General features: G+C 40.4%; 2 protein-coding genes across 5 annotated transcripts in view; one reads left to right on the forward strand and one right to left on the reverse strand.

The window, feature by feature from the left end:
* Positions 1 to 1,095: 1,095 nt before the first annotated feature.
* Positions 1,096 to 14,740, reverse strand: IDH3A (isocitrate dehydrogenase (NAD(+)) 3 catalytic subunit alpha). The gene is made up of 11 exons (XM_041427713.1): positions 14,587 to 14,740; positions 12,390 to 12,452; positions 10,624 to 10,707; positions 9,376 to 9,490; positions 8,645 to 8,832; positions 8,297 to 8,430; positions 7,598 to 7,700; positions 7,448 to 7,512; positions 5,234 to 5,318; positions 4,593 to 4,745; positions 1,096 to 2,745 (listed from the first exon to the last, which is right to left on the reverse strand). The coding sequence occupies exons 1-11, from the start codon at positions 14,611 to 14,613 to the stop codon at positions 2,662 to 2,664; spliced, it is 1,101 nt and encodes a 366-aa protein (XP_041283647.1). The 5' UTR covers positions 14,614 to 14,740; the 3' UTR covers positions 1,096 to 2,661.
* The window catches only part of CIB2 (calcium and integrin binding family member 2), a 43,357-nt gene continuing 33,018 nt past the window's right edge, over positions 12,462 to 22,800 (forward strand). Inside the window, exons 1-3 of one of the 4 annotated variants that reach the window (XM_041427716.1) lie at positions 14,745 to 15,024; positions 16,918 to 18,595; positions 20,096 to 20,291. In XM_041427716.1, the coding sequence (XP_041283650.1) occupies positions 20,241 to 20,291 (51 nt within the window). In that variant the 5' untranslated portion in view covers positions 14,745 to 15,024; positions 16,918 to 18,595; positions 20,096 to 20,240. Of the gene's footprint in view, positions 13,704 to 14,744; positions 15,025 to 16,917; positions 18,596 to 20,095; positions 20,292 to 22,800 lie in introns of those variants that run through there. The other 3 variants (XM_041427718.1, XM_041427717.1, XM_041427719.1) reach the window with 3 other exon arrangements.

Raw genomic sequence — 22,800 nt, forward strand, 5'->3', positions numbered from 1 at the left:
GATCTGTGAACAAAAGGAAGTATTTTCTCATCAAAAGCATTAACAAAGATTTATGCTTTAAGTTTGTAGTCTATTGAACCAAACCACTAGAAAGCTGCTGTCAATTTAGCTTTTCTTGATACTCACCTTATCATTTGTCCTCTTTTTACAGAAGCATCTACAGTGTGTCCATTGTCTAATCTACTTTTACTTTATGACCTTAATGACTAAAACATCCTTCTGTGTTATATAAAGCAGATATAACTAATTCCTCTAGATTGAAACATAACAAGTTTTTTATAGTCTTCCATTTTTCTTTTTTTTTCCTTCTGTTCTACAGGATGTTTCCTGTAGCTCATGATATATTTTGCTAGATAGCAGTACTGCTTAATGAAACTGTCATACCACTCCAGTGAGATTAAAAAAAAAATTAAAAAATCTAAAGGGCTGGGAATTTTTTTCCCTTCCCAGAGAACACTTTCTTGGTCACTACCACATTTCAGAACCTGAAGACATTCTTGTTTCTATAATGCCTAGAATTTAGACCTCTGTGAACACAGCAGTTCGCTTCTTAAGTCCATGTTGGAATAAGCATTACTATTTCTTGTAAAAACAAATAGTCAGAAGAAGCAGGGGAATAGCTCCCTGAGACTGAAAGGCACGAAGGAATAACGACAGGAGCTCTCACATTTAAATGCTATTACAGACACTTCTTTAAAATTGTTTACAGTGCTTTTCTTTGAGCAGTGTTTGTCAGTGTGTATCTGCATGTTTCAGTATTCACATTGCACTAATTCTGACAAATGTGGGCTGTATTTCTTCTTACCCATATGCAAAAGAAATCATATTATGAGAAGGAAATGCTTGGCACAAAGTTGTCTAAAGGGCGTGCTGTAAGTGATCACTGGCAGACAGCTCGAGTAGCTCACACAGCTAAGGCAGGCCACAGCCCGTTACTGAGATGAAGAAATGATGCAGAACAGGATAAGGTTTCCATAAAAGTTCCATTACCAATCTCACACATCTTACAGACCTAAGATTTGTTGCAAGTACCAATAATCAGCTCAATATATAAGACAAAGCAGCAGCCTAGGATTATAAAAACAAAACGAGCACTAGGACTTCGAAAAGTTTATTCTTCCCCATTTTGTGCGCAATGGTAATTCAGAATTTCTTTAACAATATTAATCTGAAGGAAACAAGGAAGCAGCAGCTGGGAAAACACAGAAAGAAATGTTGCCCTATTCACAAAAAGCTGAGTGTGGGAGGAATAAATCTCCTCCAGCATGTTGTTAGACTGTATAAAAAAGCTGGGATGCTTACTTTAGAGAGTAACACAAAAAGTTGTTACTCCAAAGTTGTTTTACTTCTGAAACAACCAGCCCTAAACAGTCATAATAGATATTACTCCAGTTAGTTACTTTCTATGAGTAGAATGAAGCTGTAAGAAGCCTGCTTCTGGCAGGAGGGAGAATACTGTGCTATACTAACGAGTTTGAAAATACATATTTACTTGTCAGCTGCGGGAATGGAAGCAATACCTCGATAGTTACAGATCAGAATGACTCGAGTGACAATCTGATGGGGAGAGCAAGGAAGGGCAAAGAGTTGCTTTTGCACCCATTAAGCTTAGTAAGCAAGGAAAAAATAGATTCAGATCCCCTTGAATAGGGATGAAATGTATTTCTGGAACACAGGCACCAGAGCCAAACCGCTGATCTGTCTTAATCCTTTTAGGACTTGTCTTACATTCAGAGATTCTAGAATAAAATTATTAGTCAATACAGCAAGACACACTGAACACACTGTGCAGAAACTACAACACAAAAAGCATTCTAGCTGAAGTCATGAAATATTTAGTGTAAATTTGCAAAGTCAATACTTTTCCTTCACAATATATGGTGGAAGTAATTTTGTATTGTTTGTTTGCCCTTATTAGAACTCTGCTGTAAAGTGTGTTTCAGAGAGAAAAACTTACAAGAATTATTTTGGTATATCAATTTGAAAAATAACTTTACTTCAGCATTAATTTTCACCCCTTGTTAATGATTGTAGTTATTTTTTAAATACAGAAATAGATTAACTCTCTAGAATTTTGTATTTCTTAATTCATGCTTTTTGTGGGCAGGGCTGTATTTCATGAATCATCAGAGTATTAAAGTGGTTTTCTTGTTGCTTCTAACACAAAATTGCTATTTTAAGTTATTTTATACCCGTTTCTGTTCATGAAGATCATCTTGTGCTACTCCTAGTCTGAAAACCTATCTTTTTAATTTCAACAAGATCAATAAAGTAGGTTTTAAACATTAAGGTGCATTTATATTTCACTAATCTGTTACTGGTTTGTTTGCGTAATTTTTCTATGTGGAAAGTAAAACCCTCTAATTGAAACGGAAAATATTAGACAGTTACAGTGCCAATAAAGGAATTCACTTACATTAAAATGTTCACCAGATAGAAAAAATAAATAAAACAAAGCACTTGGAAAAGTCCACCGAAAGCAGGCACAAGCATCATTTGTAGCCATTTGGACTAGATTTATTAATGGAGAGGCCTCAGCTAAAAAGTTTGCTCTCAAGAGATAAGCAAACCCTATGCATGTGGGTATCAGGTTACATATGTTGTACTCTGTGACATGTCCTTCCAGAGTCCTCAGCAGGAGGAAGAGGAGGAGGAGGAGGTTTAGTCTTTGTCCCGTACTCGGCGGCAGATCTCCTCTGTGAATTCTGAACACTTAGCATTGCCTCCCAAGTCTTTTGTCAAGACCTGAAAGAAAGAAAGAAAAAATACAGTGTTACTGAAATGTATTATGGGGCCAGTCTTGTCTCTGAACAATTCTGGATGTGCTCAGGATATGCTGTCTATAGGTGGTAAATAAGGTGAGCACGAATACATCAAGTTTGAGTTCTGCACCCCACAGAGACTTCATCAAGAAGGAATGTGCAGGGAGAGAAAACCTGAGTATACATGAAGTACTTATAATGTTACCAGATTTGAACGTGATTTTAACATGATTTTATCCTAACTACAGGAATAAAATGTGTGTGGTCAAAGCTCTACAAAGTGCTTTAATGGTGTAATTAATGATTAAGTATTTACATCTTCAGTAAGAAGTTTGTCCTTTGGAAGTAAAATTCATATATGAAGGCTAAGCATAAGGACAACTAATTGAGAGTCATTCAGAAAAATTGGGTCTTTTTTTAACGAAACCCATGCAGAACAAGCACACATAACTCTTAATTCTGCATGTTAACAATTCTCAAAATTTGCTTTGTTTATTTAAGAGAGAGGAAATGCAGAGTTCGAAGTCTCTTTCATCAAGTACAATTACTGTCTGGCATCATGAAGACAGTAAAATAAAAATAAAAAAGTGGGCAACATTACTAGCTAGATTAAAGCACTCTAGGAGATAATTTTAATTATTTGTTTCCCTCACATACACACATATCTTAATTAACTTGTTGAGCAATTATGGTTACTATTTTAGGATCTTGTAATTTAAATTGCATTGTGGGGCTTTTCAATTAAAAGGACTGTATCCATTGTGAGCATATAATTGTAACATTGTAAGTAGCCATGTCACGAAACTTGCACTGTTATCTTCCATGGAATTACTGACCTGCAGATGGAGGATATCATTCCCAGAGCAGTACATGGGAACTTTTCAGGAGTACCTCTTTATTCAGTTGTAAGTTTACATTTTTTTAACTGGCTCCTACATACAGCAAGATAACTGCAAACTTAAAAAATTATGACAACTTTTGGTTTCAGCATTCTTGTTTTTAATTACAAAGCAGCTTCTCACGGTCCTGCCTAAAATAAACGAACCAGCATGACTAGCTAATCCTCTTTAACTGCAATCTTCAAAATCTTTCCAACTATGTTTTCAAGAGATGGACATGAGTTTAGAAGAGTGAACCAATAATGGTAAGACCACAAATTTATCAGGTTTCAGAGCATAAACCTCCTCTCCCCCCCAATATCCCATCTGAGTCATTAATCTGAAGACACTCTCTTCCAAAGAGAAACATATACAATCCTCAGAGAAAAAAAGTTAATGCTGGATAAAAACTGTTCTTTTTTAGTCAAAAATGAGTGAAAGCAGTAAGAACGAAAAAAGAAAATAATTAAGCTGAAAAAACAGAAACAGAAGTATTACAGTCAGTACTTAAATGCTATAAACAAAGTGCACGATGAAGCCTGTGAAAGGCAAATGAGTGTCCTTCACTTCAGGATGCAGATTTCAATATGTATACTTTGTAGGTTTCATGAATTTTATAAGTGAAATGCTGAGAGTTACTTAAAACTCTGATCCCCTTCTTGAAAAACAGCCATCCAGTTCACTATTCTGGAGTTTATAAAGCTGTGGAAATCTAAGATGAGCATTGCTGAGACAAAAGGAATGCTACAGCCTGCCCCTTTGTTACTGCAGGGCATATTTAATATCACCAAAGATAATATAATTACTGTCAGAGAAGGACAGTGGCACTGCTCGTGCAACAGGCCAGCTCAGGCCACCATTCCCCACCCTGGTGTGAATCTTCCATGTTAATTCTTGCTTTGATACGATATGATTTTAATTCAGTGCATTTATTTGCACACCCTCATGTTACCTTTCCATCTTTAATTGTATCGAAGCAAGCTGACTCAATCTTTGTGGCATGTTTGTGCATTCCCATGTGGCGCAGCATCATCACAGCACTCAGAAGGAGGGCAGTTGGATTTGCCATGTCTTTCCCTGCAATGTCTGGTGCTGTTCCATGAACCTAGAAATGAGAGTAAACTTATCTGTTATGTCGTTAGGGCTGATTAAAATGTCCTAGGCAATTGTGCAAGCAACCTGAGCCACAGGTCTTTATGTTAAAACAGGACTTACTTTGCTGTGCTACAGTCAGTGGAAAGGAGACACCAAGGACCAAAACAATTCAGTTCAAAGATGTCAGAAAGGGAAAACTAATATCCTAATATCTTTAAGTTGAGCCCATCAAATTCTATTTCATAGAGGGTATTTATCATACAAAAAGGTGGGAAAATAAAGTATTGGTCAAAAAAAAGGATATGCAGAAAACCTACATGGAATATTTACTTTAACCAGTCTCTCAGGGTAAAGCGTGGGTATCTTCACAGTAAAAAAGAGTTCTGGGAAGATCTTTGTTAGATAAATGTCAGCCACAGTGTGTGGCATGGAAAAGTTTAGATTCTCAAGCTGAGACAAAGTTATTACTGATCTGCCTTTGTGTGTAACAAGACTTACAGATTCAAAAATGGCCACGCCGTTGGCACCAATGTTTCCGCTGGGTGTTACTCCAAGACCTCCAATGAGTCCAGCACACAAGTCACTGAAAAAAACCCAGCCACCAAATTAAACAATCCATGAGTTTTTCCATATACAGTTTCCTCTCTGCAACGTATTGAAATATTGTTATCAGTCAACTGCAAATATAACTTAATTTATGCACCTCTGCAGTCTGAGAATAATATGGAAAAAGAACAGACATTGTTAGTCACCTGTACTACATCGCAACATTGGAAAATTCTTAGAACTTAGCAGAAATAATGTAATAAAGGAAAATTAAAAGAAAATTCCAAATACTAGAATAAAGCTGCTAAGACACAGGCACAACAAGAAGTACTAGAAGCACAGCAGATGTGTAGAAGTCTCAAAAACAAATGGTATGTACAGTTCCCTGTAACTATACAAAAATCTTTCTTCCTCTGAAGGGGCCCAGAACTACTTTTCATATGTAAATTCCTTCTAAAAATGTGGAGGAATTTTGCTCAGGTAGGTGAATTACTGGGGGTTTTGTGGTGTACTGTGTGCAGCTTAAGGAACGTTTTCCAAATGACACCAGACTAGCTTTTCCCCTCTTTACTCAACAGCCTGCAGGTCACAAGGCTGACATTAGCAGATCATCAGATATAAGCAATTTACATTTGGTTTCCACCAAAATTAACATGGGGAATGACAAACCAACTGTGCCTGTTGTCATCATACTGTACCCTCCGGGCTGAACACACTGATTAACAAAGCTCTTAAAAGACTCTTACTTTCACATCCATCCATAATCACTGCCTACAAACTTGGCCCATACTAAGCTAACTTAGTCCTTACCTTAGACTAACAAGGAAAAAAGTTTGGATGACTTTGCAGAACAATATTTTAAGCTAAAATAAACCACTTAAGTTATGAAGAGCCTGGGGAAAAACTGAATACAGTCTGCATTTGTCACTCTAAGTATTTAATGCTTAAAGAGAAGAGATTGTCTTCTGCCTATTCAGACCTATTCAGTCTAAGGAAGCTGCTTGGCATTTTGTTCATACTTTTAGAGCAGCAGGTGAGACCTCACCCAGTGGTGACAGTGTCCTCTTCAAGAACAGACTCAAATTTATTGAAAATTTTTAGAATGATGAAATTTTTTATGGAATTTCTATGAGAACTTTAAAATGGTTGATAATGAGCTCTTTGTAATGGTATTGATGGTAAGACTCCTCTGATTTGATCTCTCTTAGTTAATACTCACACAATAAAAGCTGCTGTGAGAGCCCTGTGCACACCTTCACCAATTCTTAAAACAATAGGTATTAGTTAGAATCTGATTTTTCTTAGCGTGCACAGCCTTATCACAGAGAGAGTGCTGTTTTAAGAGAAGTTTAAGAACCATTTCTTCTTATATGTAAGTTGCCTTTAAATTTGTTATCTGTACAAAACCAGGAGATGGATTCTAATATGTGAATAGTCAACCTTGTAAATAAAAATTCCAGTTCAGGCTCTTTTCTCAATGTCTCCTTAGAGGTGTGAGAAGAAACTGTTTTACATAATACACTTAATAGTTCAGATTAAAACACTTCCATTTTACAGGTGTTTAATGGAATTTACACTCTACCTAATAATTTTACAGATGGAAAATGTGTGCTGATAGGTTTTGCCTTCAAGACACAAAGAACCTCTAGTATTAATGTTACTCAAATATCAAATTTAATTTGACAGTAAGGAAAAGTAATACATAAACCAAGAGCTGGCAGAATATTAAGAGGCCACACATTTAGTTCTTCAGTGGCTATGCAGACTGATTTAAATGTACGATGAGCTCCCTGTGTACATCACAGTCCCACAGTCACCCTGCACCATCTGTTTTAGTGCTGAGGATGAGAAAGTTTTTCTCTAATATCTAACCATGCATTCATTCTCTATTACAATGTAAGCCATTATATTCTTCACACATTTGGAGAAATTTCTCTCTGTCCCATGTGAACAATATTCATAGCCTCCATAACCAGAGATTTTTCTAAGATAAAAAGTACATTCTCATCATATAGCCCCTCCCATTAATATATTAATAATTGAAGCAGTTAATGTCTGTTAAGCAGTCTGAGTGCATTAGATGATCTGGCTTGCATGTGACCTCAGTGATTGTTGGGAAAGTATCAGTATTTTACATGTTGGGAGTTTAAATGAAAATCTCCATACCTGAGGATGTCACCGTACAAGTTTGGCATAACAAGCACATCAAATTGAGATGGATCTTGAACCATCTAGAAGGAAGTATATTTTCATTCAGGTTAAGAATTTAAACTAAAAAAAAAAAAAAATAACCACAACTAAAACATAAATACTCACATTCAGACATACAGTATCCAGATACATTTCATTAAATTTAATATCTTTACAGTTCTCTGCTGCCTCCCTGCATTTTCTCAAGAAAAGCCCATCAGACATTCTCCTGCAATTAGACAAACAACAGAATACTGCAGTTACTGTAAGGAAGCATTACTGGAGATAAAGAAAACTGCATGCTACAGTGTTTAATGTAAATTCAGAAACTTCATTTGTGACTATTTTTCCCTCCTAATACTTCTGTATCAGTAATTTAAACAGCATACATTAATTCTCAGAATGACTTACATTCATTTATGAAAGGCTTAGTAAATTTGTGAAGGTGATGTCACCTAATATCAAATGTGTTATGACTCAGTTCAGTATTAAGTGGTGTGGAAACTGCAAAAGACACCAGCCACTTTCATCCTCAGTTTTAAAATTCATTTTCCTTGTTTAAAAGTTTCTAAAAAAAGGGTTTGGGAGGAAGGATTACTACAAACTTGCTAATAAGAACATTGGTACACAATTACCTCAGCCCTGTCAATACTGAATCAGTATTGCCCATTTTTCTTAGGAGGCATTTACTTGAATTTTTCCCATTTTACTGACTCCGAGTGCCATCAGCAGAAGTTTCACATTTGAATAAGACTTAAGCAGTTATTTATGATTAAATTTTTGGGGATGTTTTTTTTGTTTTTCTCAAAAGAAGTGTCAACGTACATAATGTTTGCCTTGTGCACAGCCGTCACGTGGCTTCTCTGATTGTTTCTGGCATACTCAAAAGCAAACTCTGCAATGCGCTTGCTGGCTTCCTCTGTGATCAGCTTGATGCTCTGCACAACCCCATCAACAATCTGAAAGACAGGAAGTGCATCAGCAGTGCAAGTTCATTCTTCCCATTTGGAACCAAGCAGCAGAATTCTGAGCGAGGCAGAACGCATTTCACAATGGAGGAACCTTTTTATGGGTGCCAAACGTAAAAAAAATCCCCCAGAAGCCCAGTGAGATGGGCGAAGTGAGCAGTGCTGGAGCAGAAGGGCAGCAGAAGGCAGCGGCTGAGGCACCCACCACGTGCTCGATGCCGCTGTACTCGCCCTCGGTGTTCTCGCGGATGGTGACGATGTTCACGTCCGTGTAGGGCGTTTTGTAGCCCTCGATGGACACGCACGGACGCACGTTGGCGTAAAGGTCAAAGGTTTTACGCAGCAGCAGATTCATTGAGGGGTGCCCTGCAGCAATTGGGGTCTTCAGAGGCCCTAGAGGGGAAAAAAAGGTACACAAGGATGAACGAGAAAATAAACCCCTCCATGGATCTGACAGCTGAAACTCTAGGTAAAGGGGGACTCCTACAGAGGATCTGCAAATCCCTGTTTAGCCCTTATGCTGGAATGCCATAGGAATTTTCTGTTCTGTCAGCTACTGCACAGGCACATTCATCAGCTGGATAAAGGCCAAACTGCGAGCCTTACGTGGAACAGATTTTACAAAATGTATTCATTAAAACACATAGAGATACTGCTCATTAGTAATGTATATATTGCATACTGTTGCATATCTCAGAAATGCCTTCTGCAGAGTCCAAAGGTTGTAATGCACCCAATTTCAACTACAATAACTATCAAACTTAGGGTTTGGAAACTGCACGAACCTTTCCTGCAAGGAATGTTCCAAAATTACAGACACCTACCTGACAGGCTGTCCCCTATTTTATTGTGCTACAGAGGAATAACTTTGACTTTACATCAAACTCATGATAAACACAACAGTATTTAATATCTGTGTATGAACCCCTAAAATACCTTTTAATCCCATTTTGTTTTTATCCATGGATTCTTTGGCTTCTGGGGGTATCATCCACTTCCCTCCTGGTCCTTGGATAGCCGAAACATTCCTCTCTTCCCACTGAATAGGTGCCTAAACACACACACACTATGTTAACTTTAATGTCATGACTTTGCTTTAAGTTTTAACTGTCACAAGAAGGTGTGTAAGGAATTTTGTCCAGGCCTTTCTAAACAGTACTTTCTCTGGTGAGTGAAGGTTTGAACTAAAGTAATTTTTGAAAAACATAATTAAGTAAGCGGAAATGAAATAGTGTGAGCAGCAAATCATCATAAATGTGAGTAGCACAATGGCACCCTCGATGTCACATACACAAGTGCCATTTCTTTAAGCTATTGAGTTCCTTGTATACACAGGAAACAACATTTTAAAGCTGAATTCATTGAGGACTCGTCATCCCCACTGACTGGAAGACTGTGTATGACATAGATGTGCATCTGTTATCTCACTGAAAAATCTGCACACGCTCCACAGTGCTTTCTGAATTTGCATTTGCCACAGGACTCTAGGTGGAGACAGGCTGCCACCCATTCATTCCATCAGGAATGACCACAAAGGAGAAGATACAACATTAAAGCAACTTCATGTTTTCAAATCCACATTGCATAGTTGTAATAAAAAGTGAATATGCCTGGGTGTTGTTACTGATGTGGAACAATTTAACAGGCATCTTGCCTGAAGAGCTGTATTTCCTTCCAAGGAAACTTGACACGGTCTGGTGAAGTTTCTCAGATAGGTAAGAGAACAGTTCTTCAATGCAGTAAGTTTTCATATCACTGAAGTAAATGTGTTTGGCAGCACAGCAATTGGATTGCTAAAATGAGCCAGTCCTTTCACACACACTTTTGACCTGCACTTGAAGTCATAACAAATGAAAGAACATCCTCTGTCAGTTGCTCAGGATTACTACATCAACAAGGTGATTTCACATGACATTGAGTTCGTATTTCCAAAAATCAAACACAGCATTTGCTCTCAAGTCTCTACTCTTCTGTCAGCTAACAGTTTCAAGGCGTGCCTTGGCATCATATTCCTGTCATTTATTAGCTGAAGCTTCAAATTCTTTCTACTGGAAAGAAGTTTTAATAGCTTAAATATGACTTAATCTCTTAAAAGATATTTTAAGCTTTTTTTTAATATGCCTAATTAGTATTTGTTGCTGTAGTTCAGTCTGCAATGCTTATAGCAAGACAAACATGACTTACTTTGGCAGCATCAAAGATCTTCATGACAGCAGCAGAAATCTCAGGTCCTATGCCATCTCCTGGGATTAAAGTTACTGTTTGTACCTAGGTAAAGAAATATCAGTAGTACAACAAATGAATGTTTGTTTTCTACATAGGGAACATCTTCATGGAACCAAGTAACTATTAGAAAACAAAATAAATTTTTCCTTTACCAAATATTCACTATGAAGAACAGCAGTCCTGGACAGAAGTGAGAAGGACTGGCTTGCTTTCCAAGGGAGCGTGCAAATGTTTTGAGAGAATTGTTTGAAAATTCACCTACTACCTACTCTACTTCAAAACAGAGGCTGAATGTGAAAGGCAGATTCCTGCTCAGAACTCCTTGAACATTATAATGAATGAATTAATGAAACATGCTTTCCTCTGGAAATCTGGAGAGCAAGTTGTATTACCTAGTTATGGCTCTGTTCCACATATGTCTACAATATTATCAACATGCTGCATGATACTGACACATGCTAGAAATGATTACGTGTATGAAAAGCTACATTCACCTTAAAAAAAAAAGGTCATGCCAAGCTAAACTTCTCAAGTGACCTCCTAAAAATCTCAGACCCATTTTAAACAATACCAACTTATTTACCTCTCATAATGTCCTCAGTTTTGTTTCTTTTATCATTATCAAACAAGTGAAAAAAATGGACAGCCCAGGCTCAACAAATGGCAGGGGAAGAATGTATTCTTCTTTGAGGAAAAAAATAAATTATGATCACTGTTCTAAGGGTACATGCTCCAGCTCACTTTGTTTTATTTAGAGATCCAACACCTTTCATGGGCTCATTATTACCTACAGAAAAGGCAGCTCACATACATTATTTGAAGAATAAGAGAATCAGCTCACAGGCCAGAACTTCAATATATATTGACTAATTGATTTTTTCACTTTTGAGCCCAAAAAATTCACTGTGCACAACAAAAAAACAGAGCTACAAATAACAGAACACTGCTGGTGAGCAAGCTGTTACTGATGAAATGCCTTGAGAGTAGTATAGTGCTGTCAGCCAGCACTGCAGGGCTCCACCTGAGCCTGAAACTGTTGTGTTTTCAACAGAATCAGCAGTGCCTCACCTTCTGATTTTTATACTGTATAAGTGACCCTTCAGTTTCTTTTCTAAGTGTTGTGCCTGCTGTTCTACAAAACTTATCATGAAAAGCCGCAGTTCTTCTTTAAGTCCTGCTTAAGGGTGCTGAGCCCTGCTCCTGCCTTCACCAAAAAAAGGCCCATGGGCACTTCAAACACATACACAAAAAAGAAGCAAAACATCTACAGGGAAATACACAACATGTAAGATAGTTTAAAGAGGACTTTGGAAAGGCAGAATTTTAGATGCAAGGAGTTCTAAAAGCAGCAGTAAAGTAAACCTAGTGCTTAGAGGGAGGTCTGCAAAAGAAAGAAAATGAGAAGCTTCTCAACAATCTTTCTACTTTGCCCAATATTTATTTGCTCATTCCCAGATGAATTCCAGAAGACTGGCTTATGTCTGTATTTTGTGAAAACTTTCTGTTTTTTGCTAGAGGCTTTTATATTCTCACATTGATGTGCAATTGCCAATGACAGTGATTAACTGATATAAATCCAGGATGGCATTAAGAGCATGCACGTTCACTTGTTTGGCCCTTTATTTTTTGGGAACATAAGAGTAACAACAGTGATCTTATAAATTTCCAAACCCGCTTATTGAGAAACTTCTTAAAAGAAAAAAAAATGGGACTATTATACTCACAGCATTACCAAAACTTCTGGTCACCTTTTTTTGGCTTTTGAAAGCACCTAGAAATCGAGAAACCTGCAAAAATCCAAAACAAAAGTTTTACTGCACAAACGGGATTTTACAAGTTTAACAATATCGCAGCAAATCTTCTTTTTAAAGTCATACTGCTTTAAATCTCCTATCTCAAACTAGTATGAAAATCCATATGAAACCAGAGCAGCCAGTGCTTTGCCAAGTTGCAGTGCAACACTCAGAGCAGCAACGCCTTGTGGGTATTCTTAGCACAAGGTGAGCCCGGGACAGCCGCGCTTTGCCCCACGCTCCCGTCCTGCCTGGGAGCCCCTGCACCCACCCGGAGTCCTCACACACATCATGCTGCAAGCAAGGCTGCAGGAACTCTAACTAAATACATCATGTGCTAAGGATGAAGACATGCAGAAAGCAAAGTGAAAAATCAAACACTTCATTGGCAGCAGCTGGGTGGACACTATCTACACATTTTAGTGATGTTTCCAAAACTACTTTACATTAGTGTCACTTCTTCCCTTCAAACTGTGGTGAATTTTGTTCTTCTGCCTTTTATACCTGTAGGTGTTGTACTGTTGCTTTCTGCACGCCAGTAAAAATTCTGACGGTTTTTAAAAGAAAGTTCAATTTCATTAAACTGAAATGCACATTGAAGTCAAAATTCACCACAGCAACAAGTCTACACATCACAGTCAAAGAATTACATTTTCTGAGTATTCTGAACTGGCATTAAGCTTTAAAACTGGGATGGTATCTAAGCTTGGGCTCATACCCAGCTGAGCACCAAAATCCCTACTCTGCAGAAAAATCACAGCCTCCCAATCTTAACCTCCTCTCTAGGACTACTGATGCTTCTGGGATGTAAGAGCCAGAAGACTTCTAACTGCTTACATTACTTCAGTTCTGCCATACTCACATATGCAGGCTGTCTGCAGCTATCAGCCTAGAAATTACTTTGACAATTTGTATTCCTCTCCTATCCCACCTGCATTTGTTATTTCTTTACTGACAGAATGGTGTGTGGCAAAAGGAACAAACTATGTTGACACCAAGAGAAACAACTAGAAATAATATAATTCTCATACTTTAATGATAATAATATATTATAAAATAATATGATTTTCATATTGTAATGAATGCTGGGGGAGAAGTAATCTAAGCTAGATCTATTTTTACTTGTAGCCCCACATGAGATGTACAAGGTCACTGCAACAGGCAAGCAGTATTTACCAAAGCAGGCCCTATGGTTGAGGATGAAGGCAGAGCAATCAAATGAAAATGTGAAGTTGACTGTACAGGGTAAGTGTTCTCAAGGTACAGTTCCTGCATATAGAATCAGGATTTAAATTCCAGAGTAGCCCTGGAAAGGGCACAGTCTGTCTTGTCAGAAATCATGGGCCTAGTACATTATACTGAAGTTAAACGTTGGTAACACCAACAAAGAATCCACCCAAGGAAAACTGATCCATTCTGACCTTAAAGTCACGTGTCATGATTAGCTCTTGACAGTTCTTCCTTACTTTAGCAGACAGGTTAAATGGGGCTGCCTCAATGACTTTGCCTCAAGCGGGCTGTTATTTAAAGGTACAAAGTAAATTTCATTTACTCAAGGCAAAAGACCGTATTTCCGTGACAGCCCCGGGATAAGGCCTGCGTTTCAGAACGGTTCAGAGCTGTAAATCCCAGAGGACAGGTGCAGGGGCCAGAGAGTTGTCAGCCCGAGGCCGGTAACAGTTCTCCCCAGCCGGCTCCGCAGCGCCCGGTACCGTGGGCTCCTCGCGCGAACGGCGTTCCCAGGCCGTGCCGTGTGCCCGCGCGCACCGGGAGCTGCCCGCGGCCGCGGTGGTCCCGCCGCTGCTGTGACCTCTACGGCGCGACCTCTCCGCAGGCCGCTGCGAGGGATGGCGCGACGCCCCCCCGGCCCGGCCCGGCCCGCTCGAATAACGGCCCCACGGCCCCTTCCCGCCGCCGTTCCGGGGAGGGGAGAGGAGGAAGGAGAGAACCCGAGAGCGCCGCGGGGCCGCCATTCGGCCCGAGCCCCGCGGCCATTCCCCCTCGGAGCGCTGCCAGGGCCCGGCGGCACCGCGACCTTGCGGCCGGGCAGCCGCGCCTCAGGCGCCAGCAAGCTCCGGGGCGCGTGCCGGGCGCCGTGGAGCAGGGTCCTGCCCGCCCCCCTGCCTACCGTGGGCATCCATGCGGTCGCGGCCATGACGCGCCAGGGCACCGCGGCTGCCAAGGCCCGAGAGCTCCGCGCCCGCCGCTAAACCGGAACCGGCGCGCGGGGAGCGGCGGCCCCGCCCCGCCCCGCGAAGCTCCGCCCCGGGAGCGCCGCTGCGGCAGCGCCCGCGGCCCTTCAGCTCCCGCCCGCCGGTGCCTGAGGCGGTCCGAGCCTCCTTCTCCGACCCTTACCCTGCTGCCCGGTGGAGATGCTGTCGAGGAGCTCCTACTCCCGGTGCGGGAGGCGCCGAGGCGGACGGATGCGGGTCGTTTTTGGGGAAAAAAAATAGTTGTTGAGAAAAACGCCAGATTGTTCAGAAGCCTACTAAGCCCATGTACTTTAAAGTGTTAAAGCTGTTGAAATCGGGACAATTTGAGCCTTCTTTTTGCCCTCATTTCTGAGGTACTTGTCTCGTTATTTTTAACAGCTGCTGCTGTGCCCGCTGGAGGAGCGGCGGCGGCGTGAGGGGCCGTGAGGGGCCGTGAGGGGCCGCCCGGCCCGGCCAGGCCTCGCGGGCTGGGCTCTCGCGCTGCGGACGGCGGGAGAGCCGGGGCCTGCTGGAGAGTGAAGCACCGAGCTCGAGCTAAGGCAGTTTGAGCTCGTGCCTCTGGGAATGGCCGCTTTTAAAAACTTCTACCTTTCTTACGCTTGGGAACATTAAAATTTGAGGTTTGTCGCAGACTAATTTCGTAGCAGTTTTTGGTGATAGAGTTAGCAGATTATTAGCGGCCTTTCCAGTTACTTAGCTCACTATTGGTAACTCAGTATATACATAGCGAACAGATCTATTCATGTTGCTTTCTTGGGTTTGTGACTGCATTTGCATCTACATTGTTATGTTGAACTTGGATTGAAAATTGGGGGAGGGGAGATATTGTGGAGAATTCCTTTACGCATTTTTCAACACCCATTTGCCTATGTCTTGTGGTGTTACCATAATAATGCTACAGTAATAAGGCGTTAACAGTGGCTGGTTTGGATCTGTTCTGGGAAGGGCTGCACAAGACAATAATAAACCCATGAGTAGTTATTTTGCTTAAGAAAATAATGCCTGTGAGGAGACAACAATACTGTCTTTCCCCTAGTGATCACTGTATTGTCACTCCCTATGGGGAAATTCATTATATTACATTTAGCCTGCTAAGGGAACCATTACTTTTATTATTATTTTGTCCCTGAGGCAAGACATTGTCTTGTGTAAAACACTTAAAAAAAAAAAAAGGTAATTTCTATTTATTATGAATAAACTAGGCTTAACAAAGTGCACTCAGAAACCTCCATTTTCTAACATAGTGTATTTTTAAGCTAGATAGAAAAGATCATAAAACCAACACATTTTCACACAAGGTTTTCCTTTCTGTTTCTTTTCTTTAGCATTGTAACTCCCTAGAAAGTTCCTGCTCCTCATAGTGAAGTCGGCAGCTTTCCCTGGTTTGAGAGACATGAGTCTTGCCTGTCTCTCAAGCTGTTTATTCATTCCTCAGACAGAGCTCAAGCCCATGAAGCCTTCTCTCACAGGATATCACTTCCAGACAAATTTTGTGGGGTCTGAGCATCCTCCCATCCACCATGTGTTGGAAAGGCAACTTTTTGACCCGTTGCAGTAGCAAAAACTGTAATTTTTCACATATTTTATGTTTTCATAACTGTGTATTTACAGTTCATTTTTTATTTGTAGTTTGTACAATTGTATTGTTTTGTAGCTCTGTAGCATCTTTAAGGAATTTCTTTTTTAGCTCCACAGCAGCTGTATAAGGTGAATGTTATTATTTTTTCTTAATTTTATGCAAACAGGATTTTGAATAGCTTTCCAGTAAATAAAACAAACCCCCAAAATTCGGGGGAGATTTTTGCAGCATCAGTGGAGGATAGAACTTCCCCCACTGCATGCAGTGATCACAGTTCCTCCCACCTGCAGTAGCAGTGGGCCCTAAGGACTTGTGCAAGGTAAAAACAGAATAAATGTCCAGGCAGCTCCTCTGAATCAAAACTGTTCTTTTTGCTAACAGGGTAACTCTGTATGAACAGTTATTCTGCAAGGAAACATCTGTGTGAGAGGGAAGTTGTTGGAACACTTGCTGTAATGGGCATGAAATTTCTTAGGTTCCTTTCTCCCCTCCTAAAAACTGTAGCAAACCAATACGTGAAAGCAGCAGATCTGCAACTTGATTGTTAAAACTCCGTGTGGATCCTTTTGTGGTAAAGTGGCGTGTTCAGAGTAGCTTGAGCCTCCTTTGGTGTGGGCTTGGACTTTATACTTAAGCAACCTTCACATTCTCACTGCATAATTTACAGACGCAGCTTAAGGTACTCGGACCTGTCTGTTGGAGGCCGTGGAACTTACACCTCTCCTCATCAATCAGATCAATCACCCGCTGTGACACCCAGGGCTTGCCACACTTCAGAGCAGAGAAACTTGCACCAAAGGCTGTGTGGAGCTGCCAGCTTGGTGTGTCCCACTGCCTGTGCTGTGGCTGTGGAAAAAAAAATCCTGCAGCTGTGGCCAGCCGAGGCCATTGCAGCTGACAGCCGTCTTGCTGTCCCACACTACTCTGGGGTGCGTGAGTAACAGTGTATTTCCTGCTCTGGGAGTTAAACTTCTAAAGCGGATAAGCAGGGGCTATTTAACCATCATCTCTGGTACAATGGGCAGTGACAAGGCAAGATTGTGCTAGATATATTGTCCTCCTTACAAAACTTTATCTGAAACCTATTGTAGGATGTTTGTTATCTATTTCTAATTGCTTCAAAACACTTGATTTGGCAAACAGTTTTTTAAAAACTGAGATATAGTGAAAGGTGGTGGTACCAGTAGTATTTAAGGTCAGTTCTTGCTGTGCACATTGAAAACGACAGATTTGTTGCAGCAACATGCTGACAGCAAGTTTGCTTAACATCCAACTGGCAAATAAGCTAATCTTTGATAAATAGGAACAGATAGAAGAAGTCCAGAATAGTAAACTGGAAGATCAGCTGAACTTTGACATGTACAAACAAATAGGAGTGAAAAAGACTTCATGTATTATACTGTCTTTAAATTTTACCCAATTAGCACAGCAAGGTAATTGTGCATTGAGATGCAGTTACCACTGTGATATGCTTGAGAAGAGCTAGCTGGTATAGTGTAAACCTTTACAGTTATTTCTGAATCCTCTGGCCTACATTGTAACCACAAATAAACCTTACCTAGTTAATGCTTTCCATTAAGCTCTGCTGCTATTTTACTGCTGTTATTTTGATTCAAAAGATAGAGACTTTTTCATGTGTTTGTCATCTTGGGTACAGGGGAAGCAGCCAGGGATATAAAAGGAGGTGAAAAATGAAGAGATGGAATGTCAGCTTTTCACTGTAGGAATGTTGTTAAGCGTACAGAATCAGAAGATTAAAAGATACAGAGCCAAATCCACCCCTGCTGCTGATTAACTTCTGTATAATGACATTAGAGGTAATTTGGCCATTTGTATTTAATCTGGGTTGCATAGATGGGCAGCTTGAAGTAGGTGGCTGTGAATGGAATGCCATTTCATGCAAATCACTTGCCTAAGTATTGGCCTGGTCTGATTGAGAGCAGCTGTTATCTCTTGTGTTTCAGTAGCACCAGATCAGAGATATTAACCATGCTTAATTATACATATAACCACTAAAGCCAATGATGGAGCTCATTCAGAGTTGAGGACAGGTAAGAACTTTCAGAACAGTGCAAGTTCTTAGTCTCAAGGGGCCCTTACAGATTGTTGGTTTTTTGATTTAAAAAAGTTAAATACTCTATTTTGCAGATTCTTAAAAATTATTTTTAATATTCTGACTTACCTGTGGAGAACTTTTTTGGAACATAATAGGAATCCAATGTCACTACACACCAGGGAAAAGGAGAAAAAAAGCACTAGTGGCTGGGAAAACAGATTGGTTTTGCCATGTGACAGTACAGCTGTATGGTATTTGAACAGATGCTTGCTGCTCTCTTGGTCTGGTGGTAAATCATTCTGTTTGTGTTTTCCTTCCTACTGTAGCTTCTTCCCTCTTATTCTGAAACCGTGCTCCAATATGCTCTATTGCTAGAATGCATTTCTGTGGTGTTACAATTCTGACGTTTGCTTATTGCTAATAAGTCTTATTGCCTACATTCTCATCCCCAGGCATTTATTTTGTATACAGGATATACCTTGTAATTTTTGTAGCTCAGGACAGTGTTGGTTTGCAGCTAATCAAACCTGCATTTCTAAGTGTTATCATTTGGGTAAGCCATCTCTTACAACGGTCTGTGGTTCAGCACCTTTTAGAATGTTTTTACTACATATCCAACACGTTTCGTAGGATATTTTTACTATGTATACAATATATTTGCTTTCACTATTACTTTTAAATGTTTGTTGTTACATGCCAAGGTAAAGTGAACTCCTATTATCCAATCCTGCTATCAGGCCAGGATCATTAGAAGCTGTAGGGAAAAGTACACGATAATTCTCCAAGTGTTTTTATTAAACTTGCTATCTTGATGAGGAAATAATGACCATTGGCAGACTACAAATAAAGAAGTTGGAAATTTTACCCTGTTCTGTTCCAATGTGCCTGAATGGAAAGTGAGCTTATAATGGGTCCTTCTTCCCCGTTGCCATCCTTTCTCACTCAGACTTCTTCCTGCTGTTGTTATAAGAGCTTATCCTTCTGCAGATGTTAGATAATATGATTTTGTCTGTCTGCTTCTCATAGATACTTTTTTTATTTTTTTTTTTTTTACTTTCCCGTCAGTAGGGTTGTGGCGCACTGAAACACACCGTGAGCCCTCTACCGGCACTTTCTGCTCTTGCTTTAGGCTGTGGTAGAGGTTTTTAGGTTTTTCCTTCCCAGCTGTGCTTGCTCGAGCCTAAGGAGGCAGGATAGCGTCTGTTTAACACTTTAACCTTGCTGACTTTTTAAAATGTAGTTAACGTGGGAAGGAGTCCGTGTGTTCACTGCTGTAACCGGCAGTTCGGTACCTTTGGCGGTGAGCTCCCATCCTCGCTAGGCACCGTGCAGACACGAGTGTTTCCCGCGGAGCTCCCGCGGAGGCTGGCGCGGGCGTGGGGCCGTGAGGCACGGTGGGGCTGCAGCTCCCCGGGCAGCTCGCGGAGCCGGCTGCTCTGTGGCGGTGCCCGTGCGCTCCCGTTCCCAGGCTGGCTGGGGTGCCTGGCAATACGGCTGCGCTGCCCAGCGCCACCGGCTGACGCAGAGCTGCTCCAAAAGCTGGAGGTGCCGTGTGGAGCGCCCTGAGTGAGGCCCCGAGGCGAGAGAGCTGCGTTCTGCTGCGAGCGGCTGCTCGGTGTTTGGGTTGTAAAAGCTCCGTGTGCCTCTTAGAAAAGCATCTGAAAAGGGGCAGATTGGCATCCCTGTTTTTGCACGACGCCTGCCTGTGATTTTAACACTTTCCTTCCTGGCACACTCCAGTTAAGCCTTTGCAAAGATTTCTCAGACTGTGTCCTTCCTCACTGGGCAGGTGCCATCCAAACCAGTTCAATGCAGGCTCTGGGATTTTTTCAGTACACTCACGGAGTATACGTGCTCTAAATGCCTACAATACAGAGGAATCCAGCTACTTCTAATGGGATGCATTTGCAGAGAGGAAGAATTCCTCATTTAAGATGGGTAATAAGCAAACGATATTTACTGATGAACAGCTAGATGCCTACCAGGTAAGATATCTTGGTTTGCGTTAAGGGATTAAAGGGAGTAATCTACGTATGTTTATGATTTGGGTTTTTGTTTGGTTTGGGGAGTGGTTTTTTTTTTTCAATATAATTGAAAACTTTCTTTGCAACCTGCATGTATATATTCTACTGTTCCTTCCAGTAACTATAATAACATTCTAAGGCTGGGTTGTTGAATATATTAATTTAATTCCCTCTCTGTATAGAGGAAGAAGGGTCACATCCTCAGTGTCTGAACTAGGAAGCAGAAAAAAGATTGTGAGTAGCTTGACAACAGTGTAGCACCTTCTCTCCCTCTATTGCTCACAATAGAGTGGAAAGGAAAAAATAGATGTTGTCTAAATTCACTTCTCCTAAGGATAAGTAAAAGAAATATGCTTAGTGTAATTCCAGAATAGGTGTTGTTATACTTGTATCCACTCCTGGAAGCAGTTTCTTACCTCATCATAAGTAAGTGTACATTTTATGTCAGGGATAACTTGGTTTCTTTATTTACTTAACATTGCATAAACTGCTTTTAAATAGGGTAAGAAAAAAAAAAAAAAGGATCCCCTATTTTAAGTCACGTTTCAGCACACTGCAGATCTCACTGAAATAGATTTCAGGAGGCTGTCTGCACAGTGGGCATCTTGAACAAGTTTCTGAAAATACAGTGAAGCAAAGCATTGAGTAGAAGTGTGCTCAAGAAGCAGGCAGCTGACTACTTATTAAGAGAGGCAGCCAAGGCTGGCTGCATTGCTCTGTTCTCCTACATGACAAACATTGAATTAGCAGCACAGGAAATCAAGATCTAGTTTATCTTGTGATAACCAAAGGACAGATACAGACCCTTAAGGGACTGGGTAACTTAATAACATTTTACCTTTGTGATCTTTGGTTAATACTATTGAAGTAGAATTTAGTATTTTAGTTACTAATTTTATTTCAAGTCTCTGCGAACATGGACTTGTCACAGGTGTAAATATTGAGCCATGGAGTGAGGCCTGGTGTGTATGCTAAAATGCTTTCAACCGTTGTCCCACACTAAAAGTAAGGCATAAACTAAATGCTTTTATAAATACATAGTGGGGTTTTTTTGTCATTGTAGGAAATGTGACAGTGTACCTTCTTAATTTCCACTTTGTCACATTCTCACCAGCAGTCTGCAATGTATTAATCTAAGTTAATGATCTTAGACTTAGCAGTCCAAGATCCAAAAAAGCTTTTTCACATCCCTGCTGGATAGGCGAGAGAGAAATCAAAGATCTGTAAAGCACCAGTCTTCCTACTAACAATAGACGTGAACACAGAACAGAGCACAACTGCAGTGAAACAAAACAAAATCTAAATGTAATTAATGTTATCCTCTGGACATAAACTGGCAAATGCAAGAGCTGAAATGTCATCCCTAATTCAGTGCTCTTCATGCAGAAATTGCCTCTCTCTAATGGCTTTTGCAGCCCCTGCCTTTCATAATGCTGGGTAATTGATCTCAAAGCCTGGCAGGAGTTTGGCCCAGTGGATTGAGTCGCCTTTGGGATTTCTCTGTTACAGGCAGACTTGCAGTTCATTAGTGTAGAGCTAGACAGTTTTTGACTATGTTTGGCAAATACCATAAAATAACAGGTTTCTGGACAATAAGTGACCTGCAGATTTTGTCAGGAAGGAGCATTAGCCTCATACTGTGAAGAATCAGATAAAGACATAATTTTGATGGTGATTTGCCTCCGATCTCTTAGTTTTGCATCTCTCTTGAGTCTTTTAAATAAAAAGAGCCTGGGCTGACTGCTGGAGCCACCCACACACAGAGCTTTTGCCTCTCCGTGGCATCTTGGGGGAGACGGCACTTTGCAAGTGGAGCTGTTTGACTTGGAATTGGCTGTCTTACCTGCCTACTTCTCATTTGTGGAATTTCTTCAGAATAGAAAAAGGAAGAATGTGGCAATGTTTCCATAATTTTTTTAGTGCAGATTTTTCATGTCTTGAGCCAGCAGCTGAATTACCGGGGCCTTTACCAAAGTAAAACACTGTGTACCACAATCCACTTTGCAACAGTCTGTTGTGCACATCTATATCCCAGTGACCAGGAAGGCATCTACATATAAATTGCTTTTATAAATTGATCACTGACTCTTTTTTTTTTTTTCCCTAAAGCAGTTTCTTGTGAATTTATGTGTCTGTGAGTTAGTTCTGTACTCCTTACAACAGTGGTCCAGTGATACTATGAACATTGTTCATAGTATCAGCATTCAGAAGCAAAAGTGTCAATCTTTTTTGTAAAATATATCTTGGTTGTTCTTTTTTCTTTACTTCCTCACAGTTCCTGTTGGTAGACTGTTCAAAACCTCACTCCCCTCATGGTTAGACTTATAATTTCTTTATTGAAATCTATTTCTGGATATTGTATTATCTTGTTGTACATTCTATTATTTCTGTCTTTCATACAAATTGCTTTGAGCTTATAGCACCTAATATTGCTTCAGGAGGAAGATTTTTATAATTAAAAAAAATAATT

This window comes from Onychostruthus taczanowskii, unplaced genomic scaffold (genome assembly GCF_017590055.1).
Source record: "Onychostruthus taczanowskii isolate IOZ18803 unplaced genomic scaffold, ASM1759005v1 scaffold118, whole genome shotgun sequence".
NCBI classification, from domain to species: Eukaryota; Metazoa; Chordata; class Aves; order Passeriformes; family Passeridae; genus Onychostruthus; species Onychostruthus taczanowskii.

Excerpts from the sequence above, each read along its gene's own strand:
- IDH3A (XM_041427713.1), bottom strand. The coding sequence starts at position 14,613 with ATGGCCGCGACCGCATGGATGCCCACG. Across the intron at positions 8,431-8,644 it reads ACAGCGGCATCGAGCACGTG|ATTGTTGATGGGGTTGTGCA; the intron begins GTGGGTGCCTCA and ends CCTGTCTTTCAG. Across the intron at positions 2,746-4,592 it reads ATACAATTAAAGATGGAAAG|GTCTTGACAAAAGACTTGGG; the intron begins GTAACATGAGGG and ends TCTTTCTTTCAG.